General features: G+C 64.8%; 2 protein-coding genes across 2 annotated transcripts; both read left to right on the top strand.

The window, feature by feature from the left end:
- Positions 1 to 1,033: 1,033 nt before the first annotated feature.
- Positions 1,034 to 11,941, top strand: TBC1D10A (TBC1 domain family member 10A). The gene is made up of 9 exons (XM_074554157.1): positions 1,034 to 1,316; positions 4,363 to 4,462; positions 7,521 to 7,628; positions 7,775 to 7,881; positions 8,475 to 8,589; positions 8,803 to 8,868; positions 9,849 to 10,038; positions 10,317 to 10,471; positions 10,645 to 11,941. The coding sequence occupies exons 1-9, from the start codon at positions 1,117 to 1,119 to the stop codon at positions 11,035 to 11,037; spliced, it is 1,434 nt and encodes a 477-aa protein (XP_074410258.1). The 5' UTR covers positions 1,034 to 1,116; the 3' UTR covers positions 11,038 to 11,941.
- Positions 11,942 to 13,061: 1,120 nt separating this feature from the next.
- CASTOR1 (cytosolic arginine sensor for mTORC1 subunit 1) lies at positions 13,062 to 18,887 on the top strand. The gene is made up of 9 exons (XM_074554310.1): positions 13,062 to 13,331; positions 13,451 to 13,521; positions 15,687 to 15,880; positions 15,966 to 16,098; positions 16,957 to 17,080; positions 17,612 to 17,725; positions 17,811 to 17,893; positions 18,013 to 18,107; positions 18,186 to 18,887. The coding sequence occupies exons 1-9, from the start codon at positions 13,087 to 13,089 to the stop codon at positions 18,249 to 18,251; spliced, it is 1,125 nt and encodes a 374-aa protein (XP_074410411.1). The 5' UTR covers positions 13,062 to 13,086; the 3' UTR covers positions 18,252 to 18,887.
- The last annotated feature ends 22 nt before the right edge of the window (positions 18,888 to 18,909 follow it).

Here is an 18,909-nt window from a genome sequence, read left to right as displayed (position 1 = left end):
CCCGTCTCCTCCAGATCCTTTGGTGTGTTATTTTTGGGAGAGCCAGGCTGGTTTTACCTGTCTGGGGTGCTGTGGATGGTGACTGTGAGGTGACACAGCGGTGGGATCTGCAGGGCAGGGACAGCTCTGGAGAGGGAAGCACATCCCAGTGGCTGCCCCAGTGCTTCCCAGCACAACCCTCCTGCAGTCCCAGTATCCAGCCTTCCTGGAATGCCAGTGCCATCCCAGTACAGCCCCACTGTGGCTGGCTGGTCCTGCTACAGCCCCCTTATACAGGTCCCAGTACAGCTCTGCTGTGGCTCACACTGGTCCCAGTACAGCCGTGTTATATCTCATCTACATCCCAGTACAGCCATGTTGTATCTCATACCAATCCCAGTACAGCCGTGTTGTATCTCATCCACATCCCAGTACAGCCGTGTTGTATCTCATACCAATCCCAGTACAGAGCATTATGGCCCATACTGGTCCCAGTACAGCTCATTATGGCTCGTACTGGCCTCAACCGAGCTCGTTATATCTCATGCAGAATCTGGTACAGCCCAGTTCTGTCTCATACTGGTCCCAGTCCATCCTGTTATGTCCTGTACCGGTCCCAATACAGCCCTGTAAAGTCTCGTATTGGTCACAGTCCATGCCGTTATATCTCATATTGGTCCCAGTACAGCTCCATTACGTCTCATACTGGTTCTAGTCCAGCCCGTTATATCTCATACTGGTCCCAATACAGCCCCTTATGTTTCATACTGGTCCCAGTCCATCCCGTTATGTCCTGTACTGGTCCCAGTGCCTCCCGTTATGTCTCGTACTGGTCCCAGTGCCTCCCGTTATATGTCCTGTACTGGTCCCCTCTCCCGCCCCAGCGCTGCCCCACTGCCGGCGCACGGAGCCCCGCCCCTCACCGACACCCGCCGGCACTTGACGGACAGCTCTCCTCGTCCTGACGACCAATCAGCTTCGGGGGCGGGCTGTCCTTCCCACAATCTCGGAGGCTGATTGGTCGAGTCTCTGCTCCCGCCCAATGGCTGTGCAGGGAGGGGGCGTGGCCGGGGCGGGGCGTGGCCGCCGCCGTGTCCCGGCATGGCGGAGCGGCCGCGCCGCCGCTGAGGCGCCGCCATGGCCAAGAGCCGCGGGGGCGGCGGGCCCAGCTCGCCCGGCGGGCGCAGCCTGGCGGGCACCCGCGAGAGCCTCGCCGACCCTGGCGGCGATGAGCTTAGTTCGCTCGGCTCCGACTCCGAGATCAACGGCGGCGGCCCCGAGGAGCGGCGCGTCGATAAGTTCGGCTTCATCGTGGGCAGCCGCGGCGCCGAGGGGACGTGAGTGGGGCCGTGAGGGGGGACCGTGACGGGGGGCCGGGGCCGGGGCCGTGAGGGGCCGGGGGGACACTGGGGCACCGAGGCGCAGAGGAGCCGCCCCAGGCTCGGCCCAGTCGGCTCCGGCCGCTCGGCCCCCGCAGGGCCGGGCCTGGGGCTGGGCCGGGCCGGCCGCGGCTCTCCCCGCCCCGGGGGGTTTGTCCCCGCCGCCCCCGGGCTGGGCGCGGGGCTGCCGGGACCGCTGTCAGGCATCGCTCGTGCCCGCGGCCGAGGCCGCAGCAGCCGGGATGTGAACAAGGGAGCCGGGCTGGGACCTGCGGCTGTTCCGCCGGGAGGAGAGAAGGCTCCGAGCAGAGCTTAGAACCCGTTCTAGTGCCTAAAAGGGCTGCAGGGGAAGCTGGACTCCTGCCTTTGGGCAAGGACCTGGAGTGACAGGATAAGGAAGAATGGTTTCCTTCTGTCAGAAGGCAGGGTTAGATAGGATATCTGGGAGAAATCGTTCCGTTTGAGGGTGCTGGGGCCCTGGCACAGGGTGCCCAGAGCAGCTGTGGCTGCCCCTGGATCCCTGGCAGTGCCCAAGGCCAGGCTGGATGGGACTTGGAGCACCCTGGGACAGTGGAAGGTGTCCCTGCCCATGGCAGGGGTGGTGTTGGATGAGCTTTAAGGTCCCTTCCACCCCAAACCCTTCCATGATGCTGTGATGGCTGTGTGAAGAGCCCTAAAAGTGTTCCAGCTGTCCCATCTCCCTGTGAAGAGGGCGAATGGCTGGGAAGTGGTGTCCACCCCATTTGGGATCGGGAGCTGCCAGCACACGAGGTCAGTGTCTGGTCAGCTCCAGGCACTTACTCCCGTGGACTTTTGGCCTCTGTCAAGCCAAGGAGGCCAGGCCATGGTGTCTTTGCAAGGAGCCCTTGTTGGCAGTGCTGGGCACCATGGTCACCCCGCTCTGCCGGAGGAAACCCTCGGAGGAAGTGAGGCTAACCCGAGGCGCTGGGCCCCAGGGCGGTGCTGACACCCAGGAATGTGCTGTTGCTGTCGAGCTGGTTCGGCGGCGTGTTTGGCGTTTGCCTTCCTGGCCCTGCTTTCACAGCAACGCCCAGAGAAAGTCGGGGTGGCAGTGGGAGCAGCGCGTGGCAGCCGGGACATCGCCTGGAGCACACTCCCTGGGCTTTGCCCACCTGAGTGCTCCGGTGCCAGCCGTGCCTCAGTTTCCCTGTCTGTGAGGAGCACTGTTCACCCCCCGTGGCCTGTGGGTGTTTCTGGGTGCGTCTGTGGGGTGAAAAGGTGCTGGAGGTTGGAATGTTGGCGCTGGGCAAGGTGCATCACTCCGGGTGATAAACCTTGTCCCTCGGCGCTGCGGGAGTGGTGTGGCCTCTCCTTCCCGTGGTGCTGCACCCTGTCCTGAGCACACACCACATTTAGGGGACACTTGTCCTGGCTGTCATTCCTGTGCCTGTCCCTGGGGTGGGTGTCCCTGTCCCTGCAGCAGCAGCTCTGCATGAAGGCCGTGGTGCTGGAGGCCAGTGGCTGCTCCCAAGGGTGCCGACAGTCACTGGGGACTGAGGCTCCTGCAGCCCCCCACAGATGGGCTGGGGCCCAATCCTGCCCTGCTCCAGGCCTTTATTGGTTCACTGTCTGTCCAGGAGGGGATGAAGGGGAATGTGTGACCTCCTGCTGTGGCTGCCAGAGTCGGGTTTGCACAGGAAGGGCAGGCAGGGTATCCGAGCATCCACGGAGGGTGTCAGGGCACCGCGAAGGGCCGAGCTGTGGGGATGTCACCCAGCGTGGATGCAGAGCAGCGCATTCCCAGCACAGGGCATCCCGTCACTTCCCCGCCTGGAGTGCCCCCACTCTCCCGCCCGGGCCATATGAAACGCAGCCGGTCCTCGCTCCCTGCCCGCTGCCAAGCAGCCATCAGCTGGGAACAGCTTCCAGTCTGTGCTGGCAGAGCTCCAGCCGGCCCGCAGCCAGCTCCTGCATCCAGCGTCCCGAGCTTCCCACGCCTCGCGGAGCCCCGGCTGGAGGCCAGCGCTGCCTCCATCCCCGTGCCGGGCTGGGGAGCTGCCGGCCATGCCTGGCCGTGCCGGGGAGGGTGGGGAGCCGAGCAAAGCGGATCCTTTGGGAGCGGGTTTGCTCTCGGAACAATCGCGCTCGCCCCGTCCGAGCCGCTGCGGTGGGTGGGACTGGGCTGGAAGGGCTGGGCAGGGCGCGGGGCAGCGCTGCCAGCTGGATGCGGCCCTGGGCTCACCCTGCCGCGGCTTTCCGGCTCGGCATGTGCAGGGAGGGAGGGAGGAGGCAGGGCCTGCATGTCCTGTGGTGGGGCTGGCTGCTGGAGGATGCTCAGCACCAGGCCGCTGGCCTCGGGTCCTCAGGAAGGATCTGACTCTTCCTGAGATTGGCGTGGCCACAGGACAGTGTGGAGCAGAGCCTGGGAAGGCATCGAGTGTGCACTGATGGCTTGGAGGAGCGTCTGCTCTCCTTGGGTGTCCCTGCCTGGGCCTGCCTGTCACCCATCTCTGCACAGATGCGGTGCCACGGGGCTTCAGCATCCCCCAGCATCCCCCCAGCATCCCCCTGCCTCAGCAGGGTTAAATCGGATTCCCTGGCTAGCCTGAGCCGTTTCTGGAAAACACTCCCCTCCCTCCTAAGGGACCCTGCTCCGGGCTCGGCGCCGGGCCCGGAGCGGCGCCAGGCGTTGGGAGCGCAGTGTGAATGACACGGTGCTCATGGCCCCGGCCCTCTCCGTGTGCAGCTGGGCCTGCCACAGGGATCAGGTCTTGCTCATGCCTCACCTTCCTGCCGTGTCCCCGGGGATGCTGCAGCACGTGCTGTGTGCAGTGCAGGCTGCTCCCGAGAGCTTTGAGCTGCTCTGCTGCTGCAGTGACTTCACTCACGGGTGGCGAGCGCTTCCGGCAGCTGCGAGCGTGTCCTGAGCCCTGTGCCCTGAGGGGTGCAGCCACCTGGGCATGGGGGCACCAGGAGGCCAGAGGGTCAGCACATATGGAGGGCCAGGCACCCACTGACCGGCCTCTTCCTCCCGGTCCCACAGGCTGGAGGAGGTGCCCTTGGAGGTGCTGCGGCAGCGAGAGTCCAAGTGGCTGGATATGCTCAACAACTGGGACAAGTGGATGGCCAAGAAACACAAGAAGGTAAGTGACAGCCATGTCATCTCTGAGAGGTGGCAGTGAGGGACAGCCAGGCACAGCAGTGTCCCTTTGGGGCAGCCTGGTGTCACTGGTTCCCTGCAGAGAGGCATCTGTGTGCCTATGGGTGATGCTGTTGGCTTGAATGGGCTGTTCGCTGCCCTTGGAAACTGGAACTTGGAGCCCACTTCTGCCTCCAGCTCTTCCCTGCCGGGCTGGAGCTTTCCTAGGGCTTCTTTGGCTGCCTGCAGGCAGCCATGGGAATTGTTTGCTCATGGAAACTTCTGTTCTGAGCATCTTGCAGACCAAAAAAAGCTCGGTGTAGGAAATGTTTGAGTCTGACGCGCGTGACACTGGTCTGTGAATGGGGGTCCCTGGGAGACTCCTGGTGTGCTGGCTCCGTGGCTTGGTTTGCTGGGCTCCCTGATCCGTGAGCCTGCAGATGAGGCAGGAATTGGGATGCAGCAAGTCCAGGGTTGCTGCTGTGTGGCTGCTGGGAGCAGTGAGGCTGCTGGCATGGGACAGCAGTGCCAGAGAGTGGCCAAAGGGCCTTCTCCTCATCCTCCTCCCCACGCTGGCAGAGCCTCCTCAGTGTGCCAGAGTGCTGTCCCTACTGGTGAATGACACCGGAATCCCTCATCTGTTTCTTTGCTGCTCTTAAAGGATTTGGGAGAGTTTTCTGGGCCATGGCAGGCAGGTGCTTTGTTCCATGGGCAATTTCCACCATTCTCCAGCCGTGTGCCACAGGGTGCCCTCTGGGATGGGCAGAGGGCTCCAGCTGGCACAGCAGCTCCCTTGTGCTTGGCCCGAGCCTCTGGGAGTCTCCATGGGGCTGATGTGCTGTATGGTCTGTCCTGCAGCACAAATCCATGCCTGGAGCTTTGGAGAGGCTGCTCTGGAATGCTGCTCTGTGCCTGTATCCCTGGGGCTGCTCAGGGAAGGCTGCCAGGCCTGGCCTTGGATGCTGTCAGCTATCCTTGGTCTGGCAGGAGCCTGCTTGGTGCAGGTCCCTGCTGCTCTGGGGGAGCTCCCTGAGCCTCTGAAAAACCCCAGCACTTTTCTGGCTGCCTCACAGGGTTGGCAGGCAGCCCGTGGATCCCTGGGCCAGCTCCTGCCGGGCTTGCTCACACCTGCGCTGCTCCAGCATCCCAAACGCTCCCTGCCTGGCCCTGATCCCAGCAGAGCCTGACCCCACATCCCTCCTGGTGCTGCACTGTGCCAGCACCGCGTGCTGGGAGCAGGGCAGACGTGTGGGTGGGCAGCTCCCACTGCTCTCCCAGCCCGGGCAGCGCTCCAGCTTCACCTTGCTTTCAGCATCCCTCAGCCCAGACACACTCCCAGATCACAGTGGGATCGGGGGGGTGATGGCAGCACCCCACGTGGGTCCAAGGGGATGAGCTCTGCTCATCCAGCTCTGCACAGCCAGCTGGAGGGGCTGCCCAACCAAAACCCAGCGAGGCAGTTTCCTTCCTGGCAGCTCAGTCAGCAGGAAGGGGAGCTGGCTGGAAATGGGAGCTGTCAGCAGCCATGGAGCTGCCCACAGCAGCCCTGGGCATCGTCCGCTGTGTTTCCTGCCAGCACAAAGGGACCTGCCCGTGCAAACAGCCAGTGAGGGAGCAGCAAACCCCCTGGGGAGGTGATGGTGCTGTGCTTGGAAACAACCACCTGCTCCTCAGCTGCTCCAGCAAGCAGGGAAACAGCCCTGGGCAGGCAGGAGAGGATCTGGGAGCTGTTGGCCATTGCTCTCAGAGCTCTGGCACAGCTGGCATGTGCCAGCCGAGCAGGGACATGAGGAGGGGAGGCTGTGCTGGGGTTTGCAGGGTGTTGTGGGGGGTCACTGTGCTGAAAGCACCAGGCTTGTGGGGCCCACCTTGCTGCATACCCTGGCTGAGGACTGTGGGGAAAAGGATACATAAGGTTGTGGAGGTGCTGGGGAGAGCCCAGAGGAGGCACCAGAGATGCTGCAAGGGCTGGAGCCAGGCTGGGAGAGCTGGGGGTGCTCACCTGGAGAGGAGAAGCTCCAGGGAGAGCTCAGAGCCCCTGGCAGGGCCTGAAGGGGCTCCAGGAGAGCTGGAGAGGGACTGGGGACAAGGGATGGAGGGACAGCACACAGGGAATGGCTCCCAGTGCCAGAGGGCAGGGCTGGATGGGATATTGGGAATTGGGAATTGTTCCCTGGCAGGGTGGGCAGGCCCTGGCACAGGGTGCCCACCCTGGATCCCTGGCAGTGCCCAAGGCCAGGCTGGGTATTGGGGCTGGGAGCAGCCTGGGACAGTGGGAGGGGACCCTGCCCATGGAATGGGTCTTTAATGTCCCTTTCAACCCAAACCATTCCATCACTGTGTGATTTGGGGCTGCTGCTGTGATGAGGAGTTGCAGTGGGATGTTGGGGGCTTTGTTTTGCTGGTGCAGGCAGCACCAGGGCTAAGCTGGCTCAGCTCCCCATGCAGGGTAGGCCCTGACTGCCTCGCCTGGACTTTGGTCCTGGCTGGTGCCCAGTGCCAGGAAACCAGGGGCACAGGAAACTGGGCATGGAGCTGGCTCCAGGGGCCTCAGGATCTGGCCATGCACGGAGGCAGAACCAGACCTGCCCTTCTGCCCAGGATGAGCAGGTGGAAAGGCTGAGACACTTGTCAGGGTGCACATCCCTGCTTTCCATGGCCCCACGGGGGTGTGGGGGGCTGGACTGGGGGTTAGGAGCCTCTCCTGTGTCCTCAGTGCTTCCCATGTGGGACAGAGCCACTCTCTCCCCACCTTGACTCCAGAGTTTGCTTTTCCAGCTCCCAGCAGGATCTGCCTTTGAGGCAGTGCCAGGCTTGTTTGGAGCTGTTTGCAAGCCACAAAGCCTCTGCTGGGCCTCTGGCAGCTCCCCCGTGCTGCTGGGGCTTGACTGCCATTCCAGCTGGCATCCCAGGGGCTCAGGGACACTGCTCCTTGTTTGGGATCAGCAGGGGCCCAGCCTGTGGCCGTGGTGCTGGCCTGGCTGCCCCCTTGCCCCGGGAGTCTCTTTGTTTCCAGCTCTCTGTGTTTGCCCTGACGCTGTGTCTGTGTGTCTGTCCCGCAGATCCGGCTGCGCTGCCAGAAGGGGATCCCGCCCTCGCTGCGGGGCCGTGCCTGGCAGTACCTGTCTGGGAGCAAGGTCAAGCTGGAGCAGAACATGGGCAAGTTTGATGTGAGTCCTGCTGGGAGCCCTCCTGCACCACCGGGGAGCGGGCACTGCTGGGGTGGCTCCTGCTCAGACTTGGGTGTATGTTGGCATCTCAGACATCTTGTGGGGGGTGTCAAGGGTGTTGCTCACCCCAGTCTTGCCCTCCCCAGGAACTGGACCTCCTCACAGGAGATCCGAAGTGGCTGGATGTGATCGAGCGGGATCTCCATCGGCAGTTCCCCTTCCATGAGATGTTTGTCTCACGTGGAGGCCATGGGTATGTGGAGCTACTGTGTGTCCAGCCCTCAGCAGCCATGGATGGGGTGGGCACTGTCTGTCCCAGCTCATGGAGCCACACTCATGTCCCCAGTGTCCTCCCCATACTCCCACAGTCACAGAGCATCCACTGGCTGAAAACAGGATGGCTCAGGCCAGCTCTGACACCCAGTGGGGTGGGAATTGCCATGACAGGAGGGCAGAGGGAGGAGGTGGCAGCCTGTGCCCTCCATTTCACCAGGAAAATGCTGCTCCCAATGTGTTGGGGAGCAGCTGTGCCCCTGTGCTTGCAGCTGGGTCCCTGTCTGTCTGTGGGCAGGGTGGTTGTGTCCATGCCTTGAGTCCCAGATCCAGGCAAGATCTGCGCTCTGCTGTGTCCTGCAGCCCTGGGTTTGTGTGGAGAAGGGATCCCAGACAGGGACTGAGCCAGGCTCAGCCTGGCATGCACGGGCAAGGCTGCTGGGCCACATGGACGCCGTGTGCCCAGCTGTGTGTGCCGTGTGCCCAGCTGTGCGTGCCGTGTGTGCCCGGTTGTGTGTGCCCAGCTGTATGTGCCGCATGCCCAGCTGTGCCCTGTGCCCGGTGTCCCCGCAGGCAGCAGGACCTGTTCCGGGTGCTGAAGGCGTACACGCTGTACCGCCCAGAGGAGGGGTACTGCCAGGCCCAGGCACCCATCGCCGCCGTCCTGCTCATGCACATGCCAGCTGAGGTACGGGCACGCGGCTCAGGGACAGAGCTGGCACCTCCCGGGGGGTGTGGGGCCCCTTGGGGAGTGCTGATGAATGGGGTGCCCACCTCAGGGCAACCCAAAGCACCCCAGGGGTGCTCTGCTGCTCCCCACCCTCTCCCGTGGTCCCTGGGAGCAGGGAGGGGGCTGCAGGGATGTGCTCTGGGTGCTCACCTGCTGTCCCTTGGCTTGCAGCAAGCGTTCTGGTGCCTGGTGCAGATCTGTGAGAAGTACCTCCCTGGCTACTACAGCGAGAAACTGGTGAGTAAAGGGCTCATGGTGCTTTCAGCAGTGGCAGGGACCTGCTGCATCTGGTTTGGGGCAACCCCCAGGATCAGTCTGGGTTGGGGATGAGGGGATCAGGAGCACCCTGGGGAGAAGGACTTTGGGGTGCTGCTGGATGAGGGTTGGCCACACCCTGGCTGTGTGTCCTGGGCTGAGCCCCCCGTGTGGGCAGCAGGGGAGGGTGGATTCTGTCCCTCTGCCCCACCCAGGTGAGACCCCACCTGCAGAGCTGCCCCAGCCCTGAGCCCAGCATGGGAGGGACCTGGAGCTGCTGGAGCAAGTCTGGAGGAATCCATGGAGCCCCTCTGCTCTGGAGCCAGGCTGGGAGAGCTGGGGGTGCTCACCTGGAGAGGAGAAGGCTCCAGGGAGAGCTCAGAGCCCCTGGCAGGGCCTGAAGGGGCTCCAGGAGAGCTGGAGAGGGACTGGGGACAAGGGATGGAGGGACAGCACACAGGGAATGGCTCCCAGTGCCAGAGGGCAGGGATGGATGGGATATTGGGAATTGGGAATTGTTCCCTGGCAGGGTGGGCAGGCCCTGGCACAGGGTGCCCATCCTGGATCCCTGGCAGTGCCCAAGGCCAGGTTAGACTGGGCTTGGAGCACCCTGGGACAGTGGAAGGTACCACATGGCAATTGGGTGGAATGTGATGAGTTTTAAGTTCCCTTCCAACCCAAACCATTCCACGATACTGAATCTCCAGGCCAAAAACTTGTCCAGCTCCTCACCCTGTGAAATAAAGGGTCTGGGGAGGGGCTGGGTATCCCCAGAGTCTCCCTATTGTGCCGAGGCTCCCAGAAGCATTTCACATTCAGGGATGGGGGTCTCAGTGCAGCATCCATGGGACACAGCTCTGCTCTCATATCAGCTGCAGAGGGTTGGCTGCCCCTGCTGGGGGGCACTGGGGGCTGATCCAGGGCTGGGGTGCTCACTGGGATGCTGCTCCCTGTCCCTGCAGGAAGCCATCCAGCTGGACGGACAGATCCTCTTCTCCCTGCTGCACAAGGTCTCACCTGTGGCCTACAAGCACCTGAGCAAGCAGAAGATCGACCCCATCCTGTACATGACGGAGTGGTTCATGTGCGCCTTCTCCCGCACGCTGCCCTGGAGCTCCGTGCTGCGCGTCTGGGACATGTTCTTCTGTGAAGGTGGGAGCTCCCACCATCCTCCTCCTCATCTTCCTCCTCATGGGGTGGCTGCACTCCCCCCGGCCATGGGACCTGTAGCAGGGCAGCTTTGGGGCAGCCGCATGCCTGGGGTGGAGGTGGGCTGTGTTCCTGGGGCTTAGGAGGTGCGTACATCCCAAATTCTCCCTCTTGCATGTCCTGTTAGTGGGGCAGGGATCTGCTGTCCCACAGCATTTGAGGGACATGGTGGCAGTGTCACCCTGTCTTGCCTGCTCACTGCCTCACGTCTCCTCTTGCAGGAGTGAAGATCATCTTCCGGGTGGGCCTGGTGCTGCTCAAACACACCCTGGGCTCCTCGGACAAGCTCAAATCCTGCCAGGGCCAGTATGAGACCATGGAGAGGCTGAGGGCCCTCAGCCCCAAAATCATGCAGGAGGCCTTCCTGGTGCAGGAGGTGAGGTGCTGGGGGCGGTCTGGGGGGCCAGTGCTGCCATCTGGGCTGTCCCTGGGTGGGCGGAGCATGGGCAGCAGCTCCCAAAAAGCTTGGTTAGCAGTGGCCCGTGCCCTGAGGGGGATCCCACAGCCAGCCCCGGTGGCGCTGTCGCTGATGGCCAAGTGTCCCCGCAGGTCATCGAGCTGCCGGTGACGGAGCGTCAGATCGAGCGGGAGCACCTGATCCAGCTGAAGAAGTGGCGGGAGACGCACGGAGAGCTGCAGTGCAAGTCCCCCCCGCGCCTGCACGGCGCCAAGGCCATCAGCGAGGCGGAGCCCGCGCCGCGCAAGGCGCTGGAGCCCGTGCCCTCCATCATCGTTTCCCCCGGGCCCGCCCCCGTGCCCAAGGCCCGCAAGAGCAAGGAGAAGAGCCGGGAAAAGGGCCCGGCCAGTCCTGCCAACGGCCCCGGGGCCGAGGGCAACGGGGCGCCTGGCACGACCCGGGAGCTGCTGCACCCCCAGGTCTCCCCCCACCACCAGTCCAAGGAGAGCCTGAGCTCCCGGGAGAGCGAGGACACGTACTTGTAGGGCCCGGCCCAACCCCGGGCAGCCGGGCTCAGCGGGGCTGCGCACGGACCCGGGCGCGACGACACCGAGGGGGACCCCTGGCACCCGGCGCTGGGGGCTCTGAGCTGGAGGGATGGGACAGGGGGGCCGTGAGAACAGCGTGGCCCTCTCGGGGCATCCGTGGAGCTTGGCCAGGTGTGGTGACCAAAGGGGACACCGTGGGTCTGCGCTGGGTGCCCACCCCGCAGGGTGCTGGCACCACGAGCGGTGGGAGCCCGGGCAGGGGGTGGCTGAGCCACCCGAGCTCCCTCCCCACACTGGGGGGCTGGGCTGCCCCTCGGGCCCCTCTCCCCGTCCCAGAGCCCCTCGACCCATCACCCCCCGGGTCCCCCCTGTGGCCCCCACCCTGCGCCAGCCGGGCAGCCCCAGCCCCGGCCCCCGAGCACTTAGGCCTGGCACAGGGCACTGGGGGTACACGAGGAGCCCTGGGACCCCTCGCCCCCTCTTATCTAGTGAGGATATATCAAGCTGTAGCCCTTTATGTAGTACCCAACTTACCTACTCACTGAGCCTATTTATTATTCCTCCGAGGCAGGACAGGGACCGAGGCAGGATGCGCTAGAGGCAGCGGGATTTGATGCCGAGTTTTGGGGCTAAAGCCCCCCCATCCCATCCCCTCCCACCCCCAAGTTCCCCACAGCTCATGGGGAGTGTTTACCCTGCCAGGGCTCACCCCACCACTGCTGCCCCCGCCGGGCCCCAGCACAGGTGAGACGGGGTGGGTGAGCAGCAGCCAGGTGCTCCCTGGTTGTGGGGTCCCCTCTGCCCCCCCTGCCCTCCCGAGGGTGGGTGGTGGGTTTGTAAAATAAAGCGGGAAAAGCAGTTTTGTACAAAGGGGTCAATAAAGCGAGTGTGTAAAGGCGCAGCCCCGGCTCCCACTCTCTTGGCCTGGGATGGGGGTGGAGGGTGGCAGGAGGCAAGGGTGGTGTCACCTCACACTTGCTGCACCAGTACCAGCTTTGGGGGGCACCTGGACCCTACCCATGGTTCTCTGTCCCTGGAGGGCACCCTCCCCTGTATCCCAGTTGCACTGGGCACTGACCCTGGCATGCAGCCTTCCCTGGCTCCCATCTCCCCTGGCTGCCCTTGTCCTGGGGGGCAGGTGCTGGGCAGTGTCCTGGGAAGGGCCACGCTGCTGTCGCTGCTCTGTCACTGTAGAGGGTGGCCCAGCCCTGCTGTCTCACCCAGCCTTGGGGCTGCCCGTTTGAAGTGGAATGGGAGGAGACGGAGGCCTGCCCCAACTTGTGATAGTGGTGGCTGCCCAGTGCCATGGGGTGCACTCCCATCCCAGCACCCAGGCCTTTCCCCCTCTCCCACTGTCACAGCCGCTCTGTGGCCGAACAGAGCCAGGGAACCCCTAATTAACCGTGACACCCCAGAACTCAGCTTCCCATCCAAAATGGTGCCCAGGCCATCTCTCTCCTTCTTCTGGCAGGCAGGAATTCTGTCCAAACCTTCATTCCTCCCTCCAGAACTCCCTTTTCCTGGGGGTGGTTCTGGTTTGGTGAATGTTGAGCATATGGGGCCCGGTTGGGTGCAGGGGCTGGGGGGGTGAGATGGGGTTGGCAGCGCCTCCCAGAGGGTCTCCTTGGGCACCCCCAGGGCTGCAGTTCGGGGGTACCCCGGGACTCGAGTTGGAGCTGCTCCAGACACCCCGGGAGGCTGAATTTGGGTGGGTTTGGGCACCACGGAGTTCTGTACTGGGGCTGGTTCCGAGACTCCGGTGCGGCTATCCCGGGACTCCGGTGCGGGCAGCCCGGGCCTCTGAACCGGGGCTGCTCCCGAGGCGCCGGGCCCGGCTCGCTGCCTCTCTCGCGGTGCGGGGCGGTGCCAGGCCCGTCCCGGGGCGGTGCCGGGTCGGGTCCCGGGGCGGTGCCGGGTCGGGTCCCGGGGCGGTGCCGGGGCGGTCCCGGCCCAGGCAGGCGGTCTCAGGGCGGTCCCAGCGAGATGCGGAGCGTTCCCGGATCGGTCCCCGGGCGATAAGGGCGGTCCCAGGGCCGTTCCGGCGCGATGCGAGGCGGTCCCGGGGCAACGCGGGGCGGGCCTGGGCCGGTCCCGGGGCGATGCGGGGCGGTTCCGGGGCGGGCCCGTGTCCGCCCTTATAGCGGCGGCGGCGGCGGCTCCCGGGGCGGCGCGGCCGCCATGGACCTGCACATCCTGGAGCACCGGGTGCGGGTGCTGAGCCTGGCCCGTCGCGGGCTCTGGCTCTACACCCACCCGCTGCTCAAGCTGCTCTTCCTGCCCCAGCGCTGCCGGTACCGGCCTTTCTCCCCCCACCCTCCTCCTCCTCCTCCTCTTCTTCCCCCCCCCGACTCCCGGCCCCGGGAGACGCTGGCGGTTTTGAGGTCGGCAGCACCGATTTTTTCTGCTTCAGATGCAAGTTCTTCAGCCTGACGGAGACCCCCGAGGACTACACGGTCATGCTGGACGAGGAGGGCTTCAAAGGTACCGAGCAGGGCGGGCTGGCACCGCGGGCACCACTGTGCGCGTCCCCAGCCCGGCTCCGCGCCTGGGCCGCAGGGAGCGAGTCCCGGCTTGTGCTTGGCTCCCTCGGAACGTGCCCGTCCCGTCCCCTCGGCGCCTGCGCCGGGGATGTGCCGGCTTGCCCGGCGTGGCTGCCCTCGCTCCGACAGCCCCTCCCGGGCAGAGGTGCCACCCCCGGCTCGTGGCACCGGGCAGAGCTGCCCCCGAAGCCCCGGTGCTCCCGGCAGGCGCAGGCACCTCCCGGGATGCCCGCGGGCAGCGCTCCAGGCTCTGGCAGCGCTCCTGTCATCATTCCCGCGTCCGATTTCATCCCGTCCCTCCTCCCTGCGAGGGCCAGCTGGAGCTTTGGCAGAGGAGGGCAAAGCGCAGGCCCAGCCAGGCTGGCAGGGTGAGCCCTGTCCGGTAGCAGGGTCAGCTTTTGGGGTGTCCTGGGGCGGTTTGGTCCCTTCCAAGCCGGTCCCTGTCCCAAGGAGGTGCCATTGGTGACCCGGCGTGTGCCGTGCATCACCCTCGCCGCCAGCCCTGCCCCGGTACCGGCCCGACGGGCCGAGCCGGAGGGTCCGGATCCCGGCCCGTCTCCCCACGCCCAAACCTTCCTGCCTTGGCCGTGACCCAGGGAACGAGGGGCAGCGCTCCGGCCACGGGCACTCACGGCCGGGTCCCAGGCTCAGCTCCTTGTGCTGTGGAGCGGGACCGTGTCCCGGGCTCTTCCCGCTCCCCGAGCCAGAGCTGTTCCCCATGTATTGTTTTATTTTGGGGCCTGCACACAAATATCCCTCAATCCCGAGGGGAGGGCGGGAAGTGCTGAACAATGGCCCCGCAGTGCCCTGTGAACCCCCCTTGGCTGGGGGCTGCCGGTGTCCCCCCGCTGCCGGGCTGGAAGGGGACCCCCAGCAGAGGAGAGCTGCGCCCCCCATTCCCTTGGGATCAGGATAAAGCCCTGGGCTGGGTGACACAGGGACAGCGAGGTCTCCTTGCATTCAGCCTCGCCCAGGGTGGTGTTGAAAAGCAATTAAACGCTGAGCTCTGGGACAGGTCCCCATGTCCCCGAGTCCCTGTCCCGCCCCCCTGTTCCCAGCACTGGGCGCTGGGCCGGAGCCGAGGCTGTTCTGGCGCTTCCTGCACAGGAACAGGCGCTGGGAACACCCGCCGGGCCCTGGATCCGGCCCCGCTCCGCCCTGCCCGGCCGGGTTTGGGAGCGGGGTGCAGACCCTGTCCCCTCAGGGGTCCCCTCAGTGCGTGCTGGACCCCCCCCGTGTGACATCCCCCCCACCACTGGTGTGATGGGTCTGGGGTCTCAGCCGGGCTTGGGCACCGGGTGCCCACGGAAGGGCTGGGGCTTGTGTGACCTCCCATGGGAGCTGCTCCCACCTTTCCTGCATGGGAGGAGGGGACTGGAGACCCCTGGGGGCCCTGGCCTGTCCCGTGCTGGGAAGGGGAGCCCAGAGAGGAGGGGACAGCCTGGCCCAGTCCTGGGGTGCCCCAGCAGTGCCCCAGCAGTGCCAGCCCCGCTCCTGGGCAGGAGGGTGGGAGGCAGGAACAGCTGGCCTATGCCCACCCTGCCCACACCAGCAGATCTTTGGGAAGCAGCTGTGCCCCTCTGCCAGCCTGGGCTCTCTCCACCATGTGCTGGGACCCCCAGGGCAGCGGGGTGACCCTCCCTTGTCCCCTCCAATGCCCTGTGTGCATCCCTAACATCCCTGGTGATGGGCATGGGGCTGGGGGCTCTTTGGGGGTAGAGGATGAGCTGGGCAGCCCCACAGCCCTGTGGCTGGTTTTGGGGTGCAATGCCAAACTCCCTGCACCCAGCCTGGGGTGCTGGCACAGGGATGAGAGACACATCTTGGGGTTTGGGGAGCTTAGCCTTGGCCCCCCTCATCTCTATGGCCAAATCCCAGTGTGGGGCAGCTGAGCCCTGTCTGGCTCATTCCACCTGTGGATCTGCACCCCCAAACCAGCATCCCCACACCTGGGGCTGATCCCAACCAATGTCCCACACCTGGGGCTGGTCCTGCGTGGGGGCTCAGCCAGGGGACTGTGGCACACGGTGCCTGAGCTGGCCCTGGCTCTGTGGCTGTGCCCAGCCCTGCAGAGCCACCTGCCTCAGTGTCCCTTGTCCCCCGCAGAGCTGCCGGCCTCCGAGTTCATGCAGGTGGCAGATTCCACGTGGCTGGTGCTCAGCGTGGTGTCCAACGGGCGGGAGCCCCCCGGCTGCCAGGCCACCGGTGTCACCAAGATCGCGCGCTCGGTCATTGCGCCGCTGGCTGAGCACCACGTCTCGGTGCTGATGCTCTCCACGTACCAGACCGACTTCATCCTGGTGAGTGACACAGGGCACAGGGACACCTGGCTGGCGGTCCCAGGGCCCTGAGGAGGGTGGCAGTGCTGATCCTGCTCCGGGGCAGGTGCGGGAGCGGGACCTGCCCGTGGTGATCCACACGCTGGCCGGGGAGTTCGACATCTACAAGGAGGAGGCTGGCGAGTGTGTCCCTGTCACCTGTGATGACGTCAGCAATGGCTTCCTCAAGCCCAAGCCACGTGAGTGACACTGGGCTCTGTGTCCCCTGGGGCCACCCAGGTGCTCCAGCACAGCCCATGGTACCCATTTCCTTGAGGGGCCTCCAGAGCCACCCTGTCCCAGGGCCACCCAGTCCCCAGTGAGATGATCCAGATCCCACCAGTAGAACCCACATCTTTGGGGGACCTCCCAAAGTGTGGCCCTGTCCCCAGACCACACTGTCCCAAAGTCATCCAGTCCTTGCCAGGGTGCTGCTCCCTTGGGTGGTACCCATATCCTTGAGGGACCTCCAGAGCCACCCTGTCCCCAGGGCCACCCAGTCCCCAGTGAGATGATCCACATCCCAGCAGTGGAACCCACATCTCTGGGGGACCCCAAGGCCACTCTGTTCCCAGACCACACTGTCCCAGAGGCATCCAGCATCACCCTGCCAAGATGCTGCTCCCATGGGTGGTATCCATATCCTTGAGGGACCTCCAGAGCCACCCTGTCCCCAGTGAGATGATCCAGATCCCACCAGTGGAACCCACATCTCTGGGGGACCCCAAGGCCACGCTGTCCCCAGGCCACACTATGCTGCTCCCATGGGTGGTTCCCACATCCTGGGGGACCCCCATGGTCACCCTGTCCCCTGCCAAGGTGCTCCTGCTCCCACCAGTGGTACCTACATGTCTGAGGGACCCCACTGGAGATGCTCCAGTTCCCACTGGAGATGCCCATTTTGGGGCCACCCAGTCCCCACCGAGATGCTGCAGCTCCCAGCCGTGGCACCCGCATCCTTTGGGACTTGGGGCTGCGGGCGCGGTGGCCACGGGGTGGCACTGCGGGACTGTCCCCGAGCTGTCCCCAGGCCTGACGCGCGGCCGTTCCCCCGCCAGCCGCCAGCCCCACGCTGCACCCGGTGCAGAGCCCCCAGACGCGCTTCTGTGTCCTCACGGTGGCCCCCGACACGCTGCCCGCCATCGCCACCATGCTCATCGACGTCCTCTTCTACTCCCACAGGTGAGTCCCGCGATGGGGACGTGGGGGTGGCCTCTGGCCTGGTGCCACCTGAACTGCGGTGACTCTGTTCCCTGCCATTGGTCCCAGCGGGTGTTCAGACTCTGGGTGTGTTTTCCAAACTGGTTTTGTCACCCACAGTGAGGGGTGGGAACCCCGAGGTGACACGAGGGACAAAGCCACCATTGTACCAAATCCCATTTGGAGACTAAAGCAGGAGGGGATGGGTTTGGGAAAGGCAGTGGGAACGGTGCTGGGGGGAGGGAATGCTCCTGTTGGGGTTCTCAGTGTCCCCTGGGATGGGGTCCCTGCTGGTGCCATGCTCCTGCTCCAGAGTGACCCTGTCCTTTTGAGAGTGCCCCAAAACCTGGTGTCACCTGTGAGCTGCAGACCCTGTGGGGACACCTGCTCCTGTCCCTCTCCCCCATCCTGCAGCACCCAGCACGATGCTCAGACACCCAGAGCCAGCACCAAACCCTTCTCCTCCCCATTTTGGGGGTGTGACCCCTCTGTGTGTCCCCTTGTCCCTTGCAGCCCCCCGTGGGATGCAGCCCCCGGCAGCCAGGACCTGGACTCCATCACCTTCTTCTCCTTCTCCCTCATCGAGGGCTACATCTCCATCGTGATGGATGCCGACACCCAGAAGCGGTAGGTGCCACCCCGGGGCCGTCTGTCCCTCTGTCCCTGGCTCTGGGGGCTCGGGGAGGGGGTGACACTTGCCTTTGTCCCTCAGCTTCCCCAGTGACCTGCTGCTGACCAGCTCCACGGGCGAGCTGTGGCGCATGGTGCGCATCGGGGGGCAGCCCCTCGGCTTCGGTGAGTGTGCCCGTGCTGGCCGTGTCCCCTCCTGTGCCACTGCCACCCAGGGGGTGCTGTGGGGCACTGCTGTCCCCGCATGTCCCCGTGGCAGTGACCCGAGGCCCCTTTGTCCCCAGACGAGTGTGGCATCGTGGCGCAGATCGCGGAGCCGCTGGCGGCCGCCGACATCTCAGCCTATTACATCAGCACCTTCAACTTCGATCACGCCCTGGTGAGCCCTGCCCCTCCCCGGGCACCCCTGCCAGCCTGGGGTGTCCCCTGAGGCTGACACCCCCTCTGTGCCACACAGGTCCCTGAGGAGGGCATTGCTGAGGTGATCCAGCTGCTGCAGCAGCGGCAGGAGAGCGGCAGATAGCGGCTGGCTGTCCCAGCGTGGTGTCCCCGGGCTGGCTGTCCCAGCATGGTGTCCCTGGGCTGGCTGTCCCCAGGCTGGCTGTCCCAGCGTGGTGTCCCCCTGCTCCCCACCCCTGTCATTAATTGTTCACTTTAATGATCCCCCAGCACAGAGCCGGGCTCAGCGTCGCTCCCTCTGTGCTGGGGCTGTGGTGGCTTTGGGGACGTGGTGGCTTTGTGGCAGTGGGCACAAGGAGAGGGGCAGTCCCTGGTGCCATCCTCTCCCTCTGGCCTGGCCTGGGTGGGGTGGGTGGCCCAGGTGGAGGGGACACAGGGGAAAAATGCCAAAGAGCAATGCTGTGCCACCGTGGTGCTATAGGGGACAGCCTGGGGCTGATGGCATGTGTCCCCTTGGGAAGGGAGCGCTGGCCACGATGCTCAGGGACAGCCCTGGAGCAGCCCCATGGAGGGGAGAGCACTCCTGGAGCTGGGCTTACCCCTGGCACCCCAAAAATCCCCAAGGGGGCAGTGGGGGGCTCTGGTTCAATGCCAGCCCTGGCTGTCACCTGTCAGGGAGGGGTGACAGTGGCTCCCAGTCCCTCACGAGTTGTATTTTCACATAGTTTTTGATAAGTCAATAAAATTCTTATTATTTTTATTTCTGTGTAGCTCAGGGAGGT

This window comes from Zonotrichia albicollis, chromosome 18 (assembly GCF_047830755.1).
Source record: "Zonotrichia albicollis isolate bZonAlb1 chromosome 18, bZonAlb1.hap1, whole genome shotgun sequence".
Lineage (NCBI taxonomy): Eukaryota > Metazoa > Chordata > Aves > Passeriformes > Passerellidae > Zonotrichia > Zonotrichia albicollis.
The sequence above is the reverse complement of the archived record's forward strand: the minus strand, read 5'-3'. Positions and strand labels throughout refer to the sequence as shown.